At 35.5% G+C, this 18,487-nt stretch overlaps 3 protein-coding genes across 3 annotated transcripts; 1 reads left to right on the top strand and 2 right to left on the bottom strand.

Annotated features, from left to right (window-relative positions):
* Positions 1–5,267: 5,267 nt before the first annotated feature.
* On the bottom strand, positions 5,268–9,060 carry LOC126703341 (receptor kinase-like protein Xa21). The gene is made up of 3 exons (XM_050402308.1): positions 6,243–9,060; positions 5,746–6,117; positions 5,268–5,644 (listed from the first exon to the last, which is right to left on the bottom strand). Exons 1-2 carry the CDS (start codon positions 8,992–8,994, stop codon positions 5,771–5,773), a joined length of 3,099 nt encoding a protein of 1,032 aa, XP_050258265.1. The 5' UTR covers positions 8,995–9,060; the 3' UTR covers positions 5,268–5,644; positions 5,746–5,770.
* Positions 9,061–12,651: 3,591 nt separating this feature from the next.
* LOC126703887 (probable LRR receptor-like serine/threonine-protein kinase At3g47570) lies at positions 12,652–14,475 on the bottom strand. Its single transcript, XM_050402947.1, has one exon. It carries the CDS (start codon positions 14,377–14,379, stop codon positions 12,652–12,654), a length of 1,728 nt encoding a protein of 575 aa, XP_050258904.1. The 5' UTR covers positions 14,380–14,475.
* Positions 14,476–14,828: 353 nt separating this feature from the next.
* Positions 14,829–16,068, top strand: LOC126702794 (uncharacterized). Its single transcript, XM_050401652.1, has 2 exons — positions 14,829–15,047; positions 15,474–16,068. The coding sequence occupies exon 2, from the start codon at positions 15,479–15,481 to the stop codon at positions 15,926–15,928; it is 450 nt and encodes a 149-aa protein (XP_050257609.1). The 5' UTR covers positions 14,829–15,047; positions 15,474–15,478; the 3' UTR covers positions 15,929–16,068.
* Positions 16,069–18,487: the final 2,419 nt, after the last annotated feature.

Below are 18,487 nucleotides of genomic sequence, written 5' to 3'. Positions count from 1 at the left end.
TGAAGGTGCATTATTTCAAGCTATATATATATATATAGTACACAAAAATTGATAAACAATACAAGAAAATGACTTAAGTAATACACCATTGAACATTCAAGAGTGGATTTTAACCCCCCCCCCCCCCCCCCCCTCCCTCCCCCATTCTTAAAAAAATAATCATAAAAAAAGAAAAAAAAAAGAAAGCAAAACTGACACTGAAGATAATAGGTCCAAAAACTGACTTGAGGTTTGTTATAAAAATAAAAAAATAAAAAACACACACACACACACATGCACAATAGCATTGTTTACAAAATGATGATGCAATGTTATGACGTTGGAGGAGAGTGATTAATAAAAAAAATACTCAACTATAGGATCATTAGCAATGTCCTTCCTAAATTTTAAATTTTAATTAACAATTAGCTTCTTAAAAGTCTCTTATTTTCATCGTATCTAGCTGCTATTTCCACAAGCTTATCATGTATTATAGAAATAAAAAAGAATACAATAACAATGAAAAACTTTTGAGAGACAGACAGACAGAGAGAGAGAGAGAGAAGAACAAGAAGTCAATGAATATCCTGGTCTTTCCCTTCTTTTCTGGACAAAATGGTAAAATTTCATTGTGCATGTGTGAAAGCCATCAAGATGATTGATAGACAAAGCTTAATGATGAATTAAAGGATTAAGTACAACAAATATGAAGAAACGTCAAAGGTAAGGAGATATTGCAAGAAGGGGTTGGAGTCAACCCACCGACCTGATGAACTTGAACCAACCCAACCAACACCCAATGTGTGTGTGTGAGAGAGAGAGAGAGAGAGAGAGAGAGAGAGAGAGAGTCACAAACAACTAAGAAATATAGTAAGAAAATATAAACATGAAAACTTGTAAGGCTAAGAATAGTCAAGTTTATAGCAAGGACATGTAAAAGGTCATCTAATTTAAAATTAACTTGAATGGAACAAACTATGTCTTTCATAATTGGATGCCCTTATTGATTACTGTTGCTGATCTAGATCAATGTTACTAAGAATTCCCAAATTCTTCTTAATCACCTTACTAACAGACACTAATGCTTAAGGTTGATAAGCATCACAAGAATGAACAGTGAATCAATTACATCCATTTATGATATATACCTAAACCAGAGCTCATATTAACTTTTGATCTTCTGCAGCAGTTAGTATGTGTAGAGAAAGATAAAGTATCCTTGTATAAATTAGGACTACATAAGGGCTCATTAATCTTTATGCATCATATATGTATGCGCGTGTGTATTAATCATTGATGAGGTTCAAAACTAGGTTTCTAAACATATGCTATCTCCAAAAAATGGTCATGATTCACAACTGACAGATGCAAAATATTGTTTACACAATTTTTCAGATATTACTTTAACGTAAAACAAACTACAACTACATAGGAGCAAGTTACTATCACAAGCAAGCAGCCGCAAAAATAGATTTTGATTTGCCAAATGCTCAAATGTACATACAGTTGTATGATATTTGCACTTCTGCAAATTTCAATCTAATGTGAACAAAGCAAAATAAAGTATGCAGGGCTTACAGTAAGGTCATAATTTAGGCACACTGCAGCATGTTTGAGGCCAACTCACACATAATTTAGGATTACGAGTGCTTGGTAAGATTATTTTTTGAAATCTCCCAAATTTGCAGTCTAGGAAAACATAATCAAGTGGACACCTTTCTTACCAACATTTTCTCTGGTAAACAATGTAGACACTAGGACGCTCAAGTGTTAGTCTGCAATCTCTTGGATGCAGGATATTACCAAAATTGACATCTAACATGAACATTACAGCTCCTGAAGTTTATGCAACCCATGCTAGAAAAGGGATGATCCATCAAATTAAGGATAGAGTAAACCGAACCCTTGCCCCCTCTCTAACCACACCCCCATCCTCCCCCCCCCCCCCCCCCCCCCAATCCACCCCCCCAAACCACCCCAAACCCAAAAAAAAAAAAACTTTCTAATTGCTTCAATTTCTACTATATAAAATTGTGATTCCTTCAATTCAGGGTCTTATTATTGCCAATATCAATTTATTATTTGAAAATTTTGTACATATTGCATATGGTTGTTTATGGTGTTATAATCCTTTCTGGGTGTTATTTTTTATTTTTTTTTTTTTCTGGACCATCCGATTTGTAAAAACATCAGGCAATAGCAGCAAGGTTTTGGCTGTCAAAATTTTATTCAAAAAAAGAAAGATTCTGATAGAAATTTTATCAAGTAAAACACCTGATATATAATCAAGACTAAGCAAAAAGATAAGTGTGAGAACATTCTTCCTAATTTGACACTTTAATCTAGTCTGTATGTAGCAATGTTTTAAACACGTTGCTTTATGCATTGATGTTCTGCACTAGGCTAAACTGCGATAGGGGTAAGCATGTCCTTCTTACACATGCCTAAAAGAGTGATGAACACACACACAAACATTTATCGGTGCTTTAAGTCTTGCACGCACAAGATGAACCTTGGCATTGAGTTGTGGTATCAATTCAGTTTGTTTTTTCTATATATTTTGTCCATTTGTTATGGTGATACTTATAAAAGGCCATATTTTGTATCCTTCAAAATTGAGGGGTTTTCTCTCCATTCTGTTTTGTTGCATTCCCTGAAATATCTTTGCCTGATGTGTTTTTGTAAATCAAAGGCTGCAGTTTTCATCTCTTCTTGGTATGACGTGATGCGGATACTTTTTGAGTTAGACTAATAGAAAATGAAGATAAGATCAATAATCTGGTTTGTGCTATAAGAAAGACTGGGGAAAAAAAAAAAACAGATTATGCATATGACTTCCTCATGTATAGTATTCTTTATTTTCTTTCCCTCGTTTCTTTTCCATAATTTTCTTTTATCCTTTTTCCCTAGTCTTTTATTAAGAAATAAGATAGTGGAAGGCAGTGGCGGAGTCAGGATTTCAGTTTGGGGTAAAATTAAAAGACAAAAAAAAAAAAAGCCTAAAGAAAATCAATCAATATTAATAATAAATAAATAAACCATTGTAACAACTATAATTGTAATAACATTTTGTTGTGTCTCTAACATTACTTATTATTATATAATTATATTGTGTATAATATTAATATGGGGCCCATTGATTGAGTTGTCGCTGGTTTGAAAGGGGAAAACAAAAAAAAGGATTGGGGAGAAAATATAAAAGAATAGCGGGAATGGTGTGGTGTGGTGAAATCATGTGTAACAGTGGCTTTCAAGAAGTGAGAGCTGATGTCTTTTTCTTAGGTGCTAGGCTTATTGATCAAGTAATATAGGTTTTTGGCTTTTTTCTTATGTCAGTGGTACAGATTGGTCATTGTGGGAATGTTTCTTTGTTTTTTCTTTTCTTCTGTCAGGAGGGGCAAGACCTTAAAAGAGTTAAAGTTATTGTTCATTTAAAAGTCATTTTTTGAGGAGTCAAGGAGGGTACTTGCCCCCTCTCGCCCCCCGTTGGCTCCACCCTTGTTGGAAGGTTAAGCACCAAAACATTTCTTGTCGGGAATTCCCAAATCTGTGATATGCGAAAATAAGAAAGAAAATAATCACATTACACAAGAAAATACATGGTCCAGCAATTTGTCTACATCTATGAAGTTGCAATAATTTTACTATTTTAGGAAAATTTTATAAAATGTGGTAGTGCAGTTTTTTTCTCAAAGCAACAAACCATATTCTGAAGCAAAAAGTATCTATATCCCACACAACAGATACACAATGAGCTAAAAAGGGACCAATTTTTTTTGGCTTAATATCATGCTCAAATTCTGGCTATTTTATCTTATTAGGTACATTTTATTCAAAAAATTCACTAATAGTCAAATGGCACTGCCGAGTGGCGATGATGGCAAACTATTTGTTATGATATGAAATATCAAACAATAAGTATAAAACTTTACAATTTCCAAGAGCTCACATGAGCAAACGAATTAACCAACAAAATACAGTACAAACCCAATCATTACTATAAAAGAACAGTTACCAGGGCAGGGGAGGATTTGTAAATGATCTGGGCACTGTCTCGGAGAGAGACTTGGTAAAATAGACATGCATGTGACCATCTGGACTACCTACACTGAGACAAAAAGACCCTGTGAGGGGGGAGGGGAGAGGAGTGTTCCACAGTCATTTTTTCTAAGACTAAATTACATTTTTGGCACTTAAAAGTTCAAGGTTGTTTCCATTTTAGCGTCACTAAATTACTAATAAAAATGAACAACATGACCAAAAGCAGAATCAAACATGAATGCCACACAAGGGCTTAGTTAGTTGATCTAATGAGAAAGAAGAGATTGAAAGGCAGAAAGAAAGAAGTGAAAATTAAAGAGAAAGAGGAGAGTGAGCGGCAGAGGAAGAGGAAGAGAGAATGATGAGAGAGCTGTTCTGACTTCTTTTCAGCGTGTGGGGCCTGTGTGCTTCACAACTTTTTCCCTAGTTTGAGTTTTTTGGGTGAGAACTACACCCGGGTATAAGAACCAAACACAAACTTTTGTGAGATGTGAGAAAAATAGAGATAGAGATATGAGAATTGGATTAGAGTTTAGAGTAATGAGAAATGAGTATTGAGAACTGAAATTTGAATTAACCTCTAAACCAAAGACCCCCTAAATATCCCAAATGACAACTCTAAACTTTTTTTTTTCAACATGAAAAAGAAATAGGTTCATATAGAGGGTTGAATAATTATCTCATACACTGAATATATAAATATTCTTTCTCTAATAATGTAGTTGTTCCATAGTCATAGGGACCTATACATAAGGATCTTACAACAGGATATTGAAATCCCCATAAAAATACCACTAGATCAACCGCCAGTGATTTCGTATCCGGTCAAAATCTTAGCTAATTGATCAAAGTAACACCAATAGACACAGATCCTGGAATAAATAGGGTGGGGTAGGCCCAACCACCACACTACACGTATAGACGCGAACCCCCTTGTAACTGTATGTGCGACTCTCTCTGCATACAGCTCACACAGGGACTCCTAAATCCATCTCGAGCCGCGAGGAGTGGGACTATCAACTATGGGAGTGGCTCAACCAACTAGAAACTCAAAAGATAATGCGAAGGGAAACTCAACTATATTTGATGCATTAGAGATAAGGAAAAGGTTGTGAGAATAGCAACCTATTTTATTTTGAATTTTTGATACGTTTCTAGCTTGTATGTGATTTGACACATACCAAACAGAGTCAAAGCATACATTCAACACTGCGTGTGTTTGTTTTTTTGGCATGAACTTTGACCTTGTGGAGCTTTTGAGGAAACTCTCGTATAACATACTGTCATTTTTATTTAATTTAATTGTTCTCAAGCATGGTTATGAGTTCAAGCTTTGACAAAAAGTATATTGATGTGGAATGGGAAGTGAAGGAAACATCTTATTGTTAGCTGAAAATATTACAACTGCTAATGAAATTAGATAATTTATTTTCCAAACATAATATCAATAGGATCAAACACAAATACAAGTTTGAAAGAAATTATTTTGATTGACTAAAAAGCAAATAAAATACAGATATAAGACTGGGTATAAGAACCATGTAGAATACTCCTCGATAAACTATAAGCATGTTTATCTAGAACGCCAAACGTGTCTTTCCATCCATTGTAATACTTTATGAGCCTGCAATTAGTTAATAGAAAACAACGTAAATAGGAAAATGTCAAAGTACTTAATACCAACATTTTGAGGGTTAAAAGTTTGAATTTTTTTTTTTTTTTTACCTTCTAAATATTCAAGAACGTAGTGCTAAATCCGAGCGCCATGAAGAATGTCTCTGACCAAATACAGCTCAGACAAGGCCTTGATAATGTCCCATCGTTCTTGTGGCAACTCCATAGAGCATGATACTCCAATCTTGACCATGGATATTAAACACTCCTCTGTTCTGTCTGTATCTCCACAATTGTTTAACAGTTTTGGGTCTGAAATCTCTATTACACGATTAGGCAATGCCATGCTAGCATAGTTATGAAGGTTAAGGCCTCCCTCAAACACACAATTTGTGGGTTTCTTTCTTGTTATCATCTCCAATAATAAGATTCCATAGCTGTAGACATCTCCTTTTGTTGACACATCACATCCTACACCGTACTCTGCCATTCAAAATATTTGATATAGAAAATATGTTCACATTACGACTTGGGATTGTAAAAAGTAATTATAGTTAATGTGGGAAAACATATGTTAATAATTAAAAAGTTTAGTAAATTGTTGTTACCTGGAGGAGTGTACCCAATTGTTCCCCTTATTCCAATTGAGTCGCTTTGTTTCGGATTTGTAAGTTCTAAAAGAAATTTCGCAAGCCCAAAATCTCCAATATGAGCAATCATATCACAATCAAAAAGAATATTACTTGACTTTAGGTCACAATGAACAATTGGCATTGGGCAACGGTGATGTAGGTAATCGAGTGCACAGGCAACATCAATGGCAATGCTTATTCTTTGAACAAGGTTCAAATTTTGTATATCTACTTGCCTGGCATTTGTTTCCAAATCCATATGCAACCAATTTTCTAAACTTCCATTTGGCATGAACTCAAAAACAAGAGCCTTAAAATCATTGCCATGAAAATCCACACTTGTGCAGGAAGTAATGATTTTCACAAGATTCCGATGACGAATATTTTTCAAGGCTTCACACTCGGAGATGAAGCTCTTAGAAGCTCCTTGACGTTGAATATTAATTACCTTGACTGCAACAATTGATTCATCCTCACCAAGGATACCTTTATAGACCGAGCCAAAACTACCCACACCAATCAAATTTGCTGGCGAAAATCCATCAGTTGCTTTAAGGAGCACTTGGTAAGACACTTTCAAAAGTGATTGCCTTAAAGAAGATTCTGAAGAATTATCTTTTCTTTGTCTTTTGTGCCGACAAAATAAGAAAAATGACATTATGGTTACTACCGGAATCACACATGCCATTGAGATTGCCACTTTAACTGCAAGAGGCCACTTTGCTTTCTTCTCTTTTTTTGTTAAGCATCTAGGAAACTTTAATTCTGATATGCCCCCACATAGCCTACTATTTCCGATGAGGGATATTGCACTAGAATTTGCAAACACTCCTTTTGTTGGAACCTCTCCTTCAAAATCATTGAAGGATAAATTTAAATTCTTCAGGGAAAGTTTCTCCAAGAAATTTGGAATTTGACTAGACAAGTTGTTTCGAGAAAGATCCATGACTTGAATACCTCTTAAAGAACTCAAGTATATTGGAACTGCTCCTTGAAAGAAATTACCCTCCATATAAAGGTACTCAAGGCTTGTACAAGAGCCTAGGCTACTTGGAATTTTACTTGACAAATTGTTCTCAGATAAGTCCAACTCTACTAAATGGACAAGATTGCCAACCTCTGATGGTAGCAATCCAATGAAAAAGTTTCGAGCTAAATTAAGTGAAATTGACAATGAGGAAATTCCAAAGAGTTGTTTTGGAAGGGTGCCGCTAAGGTTGTTTTGATACAAATTTAACAACAACAAATTTTGGCAATTTTCTATACTTGATGGGATAGTTCCTTGCAATCTATTATTGTCTAAGTACAGATAATTTATCAATGATAGGTTTCCAAGGGTAATTGGTAAACTTCCTGAGAGTTTATTATCACTTAAAACTAATCGTTGTAACTTATGAAGATTGCCAATCTCACTTGGGATTGTCCCAATTAATTTGTTACCATCCATCAATAAGTTGGTCAAGTTGACCAAATTACCCATCCTTGGAGGGATCTCTCCAAAAATAAGATTTTGGCTAATTGCAAAAACCCTAAGTAAGGTTGAAAGATTACCCAAAGTGTTAAACAACGTACCTTTGAATTGATTCGCTCTGATATCAAGTATCTGCAAATTGCTACAATTGGCCAGGGATTGAAAGAAATCCATTTCATCAGCATCTCCACTTCCTAAATTATTTCTATCAACAATCAACTTCTCCAAACGTTGTAAGCCTCCAAAATTGACTGATACTTTTCCCGTAAAATTGTTTTCTTCAATTAGGAAGAGTTCTAATTCTGAAGCATTAGATAATGAGACCGGAAGAGATCCGGTAAATTGGTTTCGATCAATTTGAAACCACTGGAGACGAGGAAGGGTGAGAAATAAGTCTGAAGGAAGACCTCCACTAATCTCATTTTTGGCCAATGAAAAAACAATAATAGACGAAAGATTATATAAAGATGGAGGGACCAAACCAGAGAGTTTATTTCCACCCAGTCCAAGATATTTTAACCTTTGTAACTGACCCAAGGCATCTGGAATATGTCCTCCCAAAACATTGTCAGCTGCAGATATAAGTTGTAGAGAGCTAAGGTTCCCAATGAAAGGTGGGATTCCTCCCATGAGATTGTTTGTGTCAAAAGAAAGAGACTTTAGCATTGACAAAGAAGCAAGCTGCTTTGGGATCAACCCTGAAAGGTTATTTCTAGCTACAGAAATGAAATTGAGGTTGGAACAATGGGAAAGGTTTGCAGGAATTTCCCCATCAAAGGAGTTATTGTACAACATCAATGCTCGCAACCTGTATAGACGGCCAACTTCATCAGGAATTTTGTCTCCAATGGTGTTGTTTGCGAGCACGATTTGTCTAAGAAAGCTAAGGTTGCCTATGTATGGAGACAAAGAACCCACCAAATATCTGGACCGCAGATCTAATATTGTGACTCTTCTATGCTTGCGGCCGCATGTCACACCTTCCCACTGGCAGAAATGGTTGGAATCATTCCATGAGCTGAGAATGTTTCTAGGGTCAAGTGTTATCTTACTCTTGAACGCCAACAAAGCTTGATGATCCGTTTCATTCCCACCAGCATAACTAGTGGTGCCAGTACTATCACCAAAAACAGCAAGTGTTTTTACATGCAGCAGTACCACGAACAATAGAAGGATCGCTTGGAAGTGAATTGAGCAAAGTAGACTCAGACTCATAGCTGCAACTGGAGATTTTCTTCCTTGCCTTTTCATTTCCATTCTGCGAGTTTTGTGTTGTATTTGACTAATTAAGGTGTCTGTAGAGGAAATTTTGCAGGAACAAGGTTTTCGTGATGACAAAATAGGCGTCTATTCTACAATATAATACACCATTTATGGGGATATGGTTGTTGCCTTGCTTTGACAATATATCAAAAACAAACAAAAAAGAAACCACATCAAAGACGCAAAAGTTGAAAAAAAATAAAATAAAGTAGGCGATTGCAGAAAACATGAAGAGAACGTGGTACCAAGTTTTCCCAATCCCTATAGGTTGGGCACTGTTTACAAAGGGAAAATTACATTTTAAACTGCATAGTTTATGGGATGTAAACATAAAATTTGTCTCAAGTAATTTTTTTTATGTTATATAATACATTAAAAAAGTTTAATAATTGTTTTACTAAGCAGCTTGCTTTACATTTCAAGTGATAGATGGCATTGAAAGTTTTATTATTGCTTTTGCTTCTCTCTCTCTCTCTCTCAACAATTTAGGAACGTTGACGTGGAGACCATCTTCCTTTACATATGAGTAATCTTATAAATCGTCACATAATAAGTTAAAAAATATAGCTTTCAAAATGTTTAGAGCTAAACTCTCTTCCATGATAAAAGATGTCAAGAAGAATCTCAATGGTACTAATATAGGACAAGTTGGTTTTATTCTAATATTGCTAAAGTAGGATTAGTTGAATTAACTTTCCATGAAGCCAATTCAATGCCTAGTCACAGACACACAATTTAAGCACAATAGCCTTGGACTCATTACTGCAAGTGATGATCCTTTTCGTTTCCTTTTCATTTCCAATGTGGAAAGTTTGCCTTTGTGCTTGACAAAATTATTGCATTTATTCGGCAGAAATATTGGTGCACCATGGTCTTGATATTGACAAAAAGAAGAAGTATTTACGTCTCTATTTCTTGTCACCACATACCAAAACAAACAAAAAAGATAGAGTTGTTGCCACGCAACTTGCTTAAATAAGATTAAAGATAATGCTGCCCATGTGCCATTGATTGTTGACATTGAAGACCAATCCTAGCCTACTTGAATTTTTGGTATAATTCTAATTGAATTCCTATTTATTAAAAAAGTTTAACAAAATTAACTTTTCTTTAAAAGAGTAAACCTTAATTACATAGTTGCAATACATTATTTTCTACAATTCAATTCAAACACTTTGTCATTTTAAATTTAATTAACATTGAAAAGGATTATACTTTTTATTATTATTATTATTATTGAGACGATAGAAATCCAATCCATGGCATTCACTTTAAAATGATTGTTATTTATCATAAAGTCAAGAAATAAATTAGTTTTTGGTATATGCATGATTCAAACCTTAGATCTTTTATTCGAAAACAAAAGGCTACTTAAGTTTTATCCTTTTAAAAGTAAGCTAATTCTATTGTTTTATCATACATTTAGCAAATAAACTACCAAAAACATATCTTGTCTCATATTTAGCAAATAGGTGAAGTGCTCCTCGACTTGCTTTTTTGTTACTCTATGTGTGCCGCAACAATTAATATTTGTAAGACCTTTTGGCAGTATTGCACCTTTTTATTTGGTGCAAATTTGTTTAGTAGTTCTCTCTTTGGTTTGTACTTTATGGCAATTTGTATTTGGCCGTGATTTGGTTTGGGTTATGGAGAAATCTCTTTGAGGGTCTTAGTTCATTAGTACAAAAGAACCATAGCATTAAACAGTTACTTTTTAATTACTAAAGTACATTTTTGACACTTAAAGTTTGTGGTTATTTTTATTTTTGCCTTTTATGTTTCAAAATTTTCATGTTGCTTCATCATGTTGCTCATAAATTGTCAGTGTCACCAAATTATTAACAAAATTGTAAAACAAAATTAAACATGATAGATCAAAATGAAAATTTTGAAATGTAAATGTCCAAAATGACAATCCCAAACTTAAGATAAATAAAAATAAAAATAAAAAATAAATAAAAATTCTTTGGTCTTTTTTTTTTTTTCAACATGAAAAAAAAAATGATCATATACATTTGACACTAAAAAATGAATAATTATCTCATCCTACAACAATAGATAGAATCCCCATATAAAAATACCACTAGATTAAGCACCAGTGATTTCACATCTGGTGAAAATCTTGGCCAGTTGATCAAAGTGGGTAGCTCCAATAGACCCATAGATTATGGAACAAATAGGGTGTGTAGGTCCAACCAACACACCACATATAGACGCGAAATCCCCCCACCCCCTCTCGTTACTGTAGGTGCTACTCTCACCCCACACTAATCACACCAAAGCTCCTAAATCCATCCCAAGCCCTTTCTTTCACCTCTCTTCTCCAATCCTCAATCAAACTTGCATTCCCCAAGCATTATGAAATGGGGGGTCTTTCCTTCACAAGGAATGGGAGACAAACGAAATTGAGTTACTGGATTCATTTAATAAATGTTCCCCCATTTTTAGAGTTTAGGAGCATAGATGGGATTCTGGTTCATTTGATTCGCTCTTGATTACAAGAAGCACAAAAGATAAAAACCAGGGGAAACTCAACTATATTTGATGCATTAGATATCTTTTTTGTCAAAGATAAGATATGGTTATGAGAACAGCACTGCGTGTGTGTGTGTGTGTGTGTGTTTGGCATGAGATTTAACCTTTTGGAGCTTTTGAGCAAAGTCTCGTATAACACATTGTCATTTTTATTTAATTGTTCTCAAGCATGATTAGGTGACTCAAAATTTTGTATTTTTGTGTGAACAATCATAAATCAACATAATAGCTATCTTCTCAACCAATAGTAGGATTTAAAAAAATAAAAAATAAAAAATTAAATCTTACATAATAGCCAAGAGTCTTATAATATAGCTCAACTTGTTGGCAACTGCCGATGTTTCAAAAACATCTAGGTTCAAATCCTCCCCCCCAAAAGATTACAACTGCAAATGAAATTAGATAATTAATCTCCCTAACATGATTTCAACAGAATCAAACACAAATACAAGTTTGAAGGAAATTATTTTGAGTTACTCACACATATAAACTACAGATGTAAACAGGGTATAAGAACAATATAAAATACTCCTCCATAAACTACTAGCATGTTTATCTAGAATGCAAGACGCGTCTTTCCATCCATTGTCAAACTTTATGAACCTGCAATTAGTTAATAAATAATGAAGAAAATGTCAAAATAAAGAACTTAATACCAACATAAAGAGGGTAAAAAGTTTGATTTTTGACCTTTTAAATATTTGAGAACATTGCGCTAAATCCTACCACCATGAAGAATGTCCTTGACCAAATGCAGCTCAGACAAGGCCTTGCTAATGTCCCATCGTTCTTGTGGCAACTCCATAGAGCATGCAACTCCGATCTTGACCAAGGATATTAAACACTCCTCTTTTCATCAACATTGTTTAAAAGTTTTGGGTCTATAATCTCCATTACATGGTCAGGCAAGGCCATGCTAGCATAGTTGTGAAGGTTAAAGCCTCCTTCAAACATACTATTTGTGGGTCTCTTTCCCGTTATCACCTCTAACAACATGATTCCATAATTATACACATCTCCTTTGGTTGACACCTCACTTCCTAGACGGTATTCTGTCATTCAAAATATTTGACATAGATAATATAGTTCATTACAATTTAGAAGCTCAAAAAACAATCATTGTAGATGTGGGAATGCATGTATTAATAATAAAAAGTTCAGTAAATTGTTGTTTCTTGGAGGAGTGTACCCAATTGTTCCTCTTATTCCAATTGAGCTACTTTGTTTAGAATTTGTGAGTTCAAAAAGAAATTTTGCAATCCCAAAATCTCCAACACGTGCATTCATATCACAATCAAAAAGAATGTTACTTGGCTTTAGATCACAGTGAACAATCGGCATTGGGCAGCGGTGATGTAGGTAATCAAGTGCACAGGCAACATCAGTGGCAATGCTTATTCTTTGAACAAGGTTCAAATTTTGTATCTCTACTTCCTCAACATCCATTTCCAAATCCATATGCAGCCAATTTTCTAGACTTCCATTGGGCATGAACTCATAAACTAGAGCCTTAAAATCATTGCCATTAAAATCTATGCTTGAGCAAGAAGTTATGATCTTAACAAGATTTCGATGACGAATATTTTTCCAGGCTTCACACTCAGAGATGAAGCTCCTAGCAGCTCCTCGACGCTGAAGATTAAGTACCTTGACTGCAACAATTGATCCCTCCTCACCAAGGATGCCTTTATACACTGAGCCAAAACTACCAACACCAATCAAATTTGCTAAAGAGAACCCATTAGTTGCTTTATGGAGAGTTTGGTAAGAAACTTTCAAAAGTGATTTTCCCAATGAAGATTCTAAAGAGTTATTCTTTCTTTTATTTTTGTGCCAATAAAATAAGAAATATGACATTGTAGTTACTACAAGAAGAACACATGCGACTGTAATTACCATTGTGAGTGCAAAAGACCACTTCCTTTTCTTCACTTGTTTAGTTAAGCACCTAGGCAACTTGAGTTCTGAATTTCCCCCACAAAGCCTACTATTTCCAACAACTGATATTGCTGTAGCATTTGAGAAAACTCCTTTTGCTGGAACCTTTCCTTGAAAATCATTGAAGGATAAATTCAGGAACCTTAGGCTAAGCTTCTCCAAGAAATTTGGAATTTGACCAGACAAGTTGTTTCTAGAAAGATCCATACCTTCAATACTTCTCAAAGAACTCAAGGATGTTGGAATCTCACCTTGAAAGTAATTTCCCTCCATGTTAAGGTGCTCAAGGCCAGTGCAAGAGCCTAGGCTGCTTGGAATTTCACCATACAACTTGTTCTCAGATATGTCCAAATCAACTAAATGGACAAGATTGCCAACCTTTGATGGTAAAGATCCAACAAAAAAGTTTTGAGCTAAACTAAGTGAAATTGACAGCATGGAAATTGCAAAGAGTTGCTTTGGAATAGTACCACTAAGATTGTTTTGAGCTAGATTTAATGCCAGCAAATTTTGGCAATTTCCAATACTTGAGGCTATAGTTCCTTGCAACCTATTATTTGCTAAAGACAGTATACTTATCATCGTTAAGTTTCCAAGGTTACTTGGTAACGTTCCAGAGAGTCGGTTATCATTTAAAAGTAAATTCTCTAACTTACGCATATTAACAATATCACTTGGGATCGTCCCAGTGAACTCGTCACCACCCATCTCTAACATGTTCAAGTTGACCAAATTTCCGAATCCTAAAGGGATCTGTCCAAAAATAAAGTTTTGACCCATCGAGAAAAAGTTAAGTTGGGTTGAAAAATTGCCCAAAACATTTGGCAACTTACCTTTGAATTGATTGTCCATGAAATTTAATTTCAGCAAGTTGCTACAATTGGCTAAAGATTGAAAGAAATCCATTTCATCTGCATCTCCACTTCCTAAATTATTTGATTGAATAAATAAACCCTCAAAACGTGGTAAGGCTCCAAAGTTGATTGATAATTTTCCCGTGAAATTGTTCCGATCAAGTTGGAGGCATCATAGCTCTGAAGTATTAGATAATGAGACTGGAAGAGATCCAGTAAATTGGGGCCAAAATGGGCAAATGCCCTTTTTTCGGAAATTAAACATCCTTGTGCCCTCATTCTGAAACTAAATAGGGAAATGTCCCTCTTTTGTAACTCGAGAATACTAAAATCGAGTTATATGAAATACTCGATACTCCTATGATCGAGTTATATACAGGTTTTTCCCGCACTGCTGGCATTTTTTTTTTTTTTTGAATCTCTACATAACTCGATTACTTAAAAATCGAGTTAGTTATGCTGTTATAAACCTTGATTTCATACTGTCTTTGTGTCAGGTGGAGTGTTTCAATGTAACTCGATTCCTTTAATATCGAGTTATAAAGTATACTTGATATTCGTAAAGTCGAGTTATTCTCTTATAATTTCTGCACACCTTCTCCCACTCAGTGTGCCTTGCTCTCTACTGAACCGAGGTCGTGCTTTCTGCTGAACTGAGTTGGAACTCCTCCACAGATCAACAGCAGCTTTCAAACTCAATTGAAATTTGTATCACCTCAGGTAAAAAATTCACATCACAATTTTAGGGCAATGTTATTTTCATTTGATATTGTACTAAATTTTGATTTTTTAGGTTGAATGAATGTGAAGTACATTGGTGTGATTTTGGTTATTTGTTGCAGTAAACGTTGGTCACAAGAGAATGAAATAATTTCTTTACTATAGCAACATTTTGTATTGCACATAATCATCATTGGTCAGACATTTACAACAACATTTAGTGTTGAAGACAATGTGTAGACATTACCAACAATGTCTATTGTTTATGGTCAAATGTTGGTATTAGTGTTAGTATTTCATTTTTAACATGCAATAGTACACAATTTTATGAATGTCTTTGCTGTGTACCATTCTATGCAGGATTACATTAATTAGCAACAGTTGATACACACTGTTAACTTGATCATTTGGTGTTATTGTATTCAGTGTCAATGTCTGGTTCTGGCAACCCACAACTCTATAGGCCTCATGATGTGTTCACTGCTATGGGTCATTGTTGGGTATTGGAAGATGAGTTCAGCTATCCAATCAATCCGAATTTGCGAAATAGTGCTTATGTTCACAATACCATGAGACAGGAGTGGGCTTGGTTATTTCGTGAACAACAAATGTTTTATGATGAGTTGGTTGGTTTTAAGTTGCCAGTGTCTCGGCGACTCGCATCACAGATGCCCAGAGACAGCATCGACGAACTTCGTAAAGCATTGAACCGCATAAGAGAAGAAAATAATCGAATGAAGATACGTCTTAATCGATATCGGACCCAAGTCGAGATTCAAGAGTTAGTGCAGGAAGGGTGGTACGAGCATGCACAGTTCATGCAATCACTTCTTGTTGATCCCATTTATCAGTCAGACGTGGAGATGTCAGATGAAGAGTAATCGTGTTGTGTCGTGGTGTAATTAGATTTTGTTGGAGAACTATTTTGCTTAACTATGTGTTATATGTATGGTTGCATTTGTACTATGTAAACCTTATTATTGATTATGAGAAGCATGCACGTTATTCGTAATGTAGATTATTCTCACATAAGTCATAAAAGTCAAATATTCTCACACATGATGTTTTTCAATAAGCACGTACGACATAACACAGAAAGCATAAAATAACTTACACTAACATTATTAACTTAACCATAGACATAACACACACACACCACAGTGGCATTCATTCTGATAGGTAGTCCTCGTAGTTGAGGACATTGTTACGTTCTGCCGGAGTGAGTTGCCTGTTCGTTGCAGCGGCTTGCTCCTTTGCCAATTGTAGCATATGATACCTGGACCTACGAAGTATCATAAGATTGTTCTTTTTTTTTTTTTTTTCATCACTGCACGCTCATATTGGTGCATGTTTTGTCGTGGCAGTGTGAGCGAGCTACGCTCGACAAGAGGCGCTCCGAGTTGCAGGAGATCATTGTGCAGAGCGTTGGACTCGTTCGCGCAAAAGTCCCACTCCTGTTGCAATCCGGCATAGTATTCCCTCTCGTCAGAATCTCTTTGCGTTCTATAGTTATTTGGAAAACGAGGTAGCATCCAATTACGCATTGACATTGGAAAATGTGACTTTAGATCGATATGTGTAGAAGTTTTGCAAGGGTAGATGTATGTAAATGGGACTTCAGTATGTGTAGATGTTTTGCAAGGGTAGATGTAAATGGGACTTTATATAGGGGTTTTGCAAGGGCAAGTATTCAGGTGGATGTGACTATAAGTATTCACGTGAATAAAGATGATATGACTTGACAGTATATTGTTCAGTGGTGTCTGTTGGTGCATGTGATTCATTGAGGTAGCTGTTTCATATGGCTATAGCTTGTGCTACAGTAGCGGGCTGGTGATGTGTACTGCAAAAGAGGTTGCGTATTTATTCACATGAAGACTATTCAACATTGATGTGCTTTATCTGACATGACTTGACGAGACAATGTTGAGCTGTGTTAAATGTATCATAAACTTCTCATGGATGCTACAGGTACATCCTTTAAAAATGCTGCATTGCAAAAGGATGCATAGCTGTGTATTGACGTGCGTGTAGGTGATATGACTGGACAGGGTTCAACAGTGCGAAGCTGTTGAGCAGCACTACGAACATCAATGTAGCAATAGGACCAATAACACCCAAAATTGATGCACAAAATTTTATGCGCTGTTATGTGTATTGACGTGAGTGTGGATGGGTACTTCTGGTCAGGGTTCAACAATACTGAGCTATCCACCGTAACTACAGTCATTGCTCCCTATGGTGGAATTTGGCAAGTGGGATTGAAGAAAGCTGATAACAACATTTGGTTTTGTAATGGTTAGCAGGATTTCGCTGAATACCATTCTATCTGTTATGGTTATTTTTTAGTCTTCAGATATGAAGGAAATTCAAGCTTCCATATTGTTATATTTGATAAGACTGCCATTGAGATTCAATATCCACCTAGGAAGAATTGTAAATTGGAAGATCATCAGGTAAAAATATCAAAACTTAGATGAAGATGATACAAACATTTCTTCCTCAATGTACAGACCCATAAAACATGAAGTCAGAGAAAAGTTTGTTCTTAAAAAATTACCGATTATGTCCAGAGGAAGAGAGAGAGAGAGCAATCCAAGCAACCAAAAAGTTCAAGCCTAAAAATCCTTCTTTCATGGGTATCTCGTGGCCACATAATATGGTGAGCCTTTATACATAATGTGATTATGATGTTCTCTTAAATATGGTTTGGAAACATATATGGGAAGCAAGTATATTATTGGGAAGCAATTTGTCACACATCAATGTCTTGTGCTATTACCCTCCATCAAAACATATTAAGCAATGAGATTCGGGAAAGACTGGGTTGCATTTTCGAAAGACAATAATTTAGAAAAAGGAGATGTCTGTGTCATTGAGGTGATCGAAAGGACTCCTATTGTGATTAGTGTCTCAATATTTCACTTGGTTGACCATCAGAGTTTGGACTAGGATAACCTGTTTAAAATTTAAACTAGTGATGTTTATGCTTATATTTAATTAGGGACTTTGATCACTACTATGGTTTATTTCTGATGGATGTGGTTTTAAGACTTTTCTCTGACCAGTTTGGTATGTCTTGTTCAAAACTATTCAGAATTCCTGTGCTTCATCTGACATGACTTTTGAGGGGTCCTCTGCATCCTTGAAAATAGTGCATTGCAAAATGTTGCATATTTGTTTATTCACGTGAGCATGGATGATATGACTGGACAGGGTTCAATAGTGTCGAGTTGTTGAGCAGCACATGCAGAACTGCGAACATGACTTCGCCGAACAGTGACGAGCTGTGTTAGCCTTTTCCAACCTCACTTGCCAAATGCTAGTATTACGAGCAGTGAGTGTAGCAACAGTAGAGAGTTTTATCCCTCTGTTTCCCTACAAACTTTTTAGGGAGTCTTTGCAGGTAGAAAATGTAGTTACATTTTCTCAACATCAAT

This window comes from Quercus robur, chromosome 10 (assembly GCF_932294415.1).
Source record: "Quercus robur chromosome 10, dhQueRobu3.1, whole genome shotgun sequence".
Taxonomy (NCBI): Eukaryota; Viridiplantae; Streptophyta; class Magnoliopsida; order Fagales; family Fagaceae; genus Quercus; species Quercus robur.
Note: the sequence above shows the minus strand (reverse complement) of the source record. Positions and strands in the feature narration are given on the sequence as shown.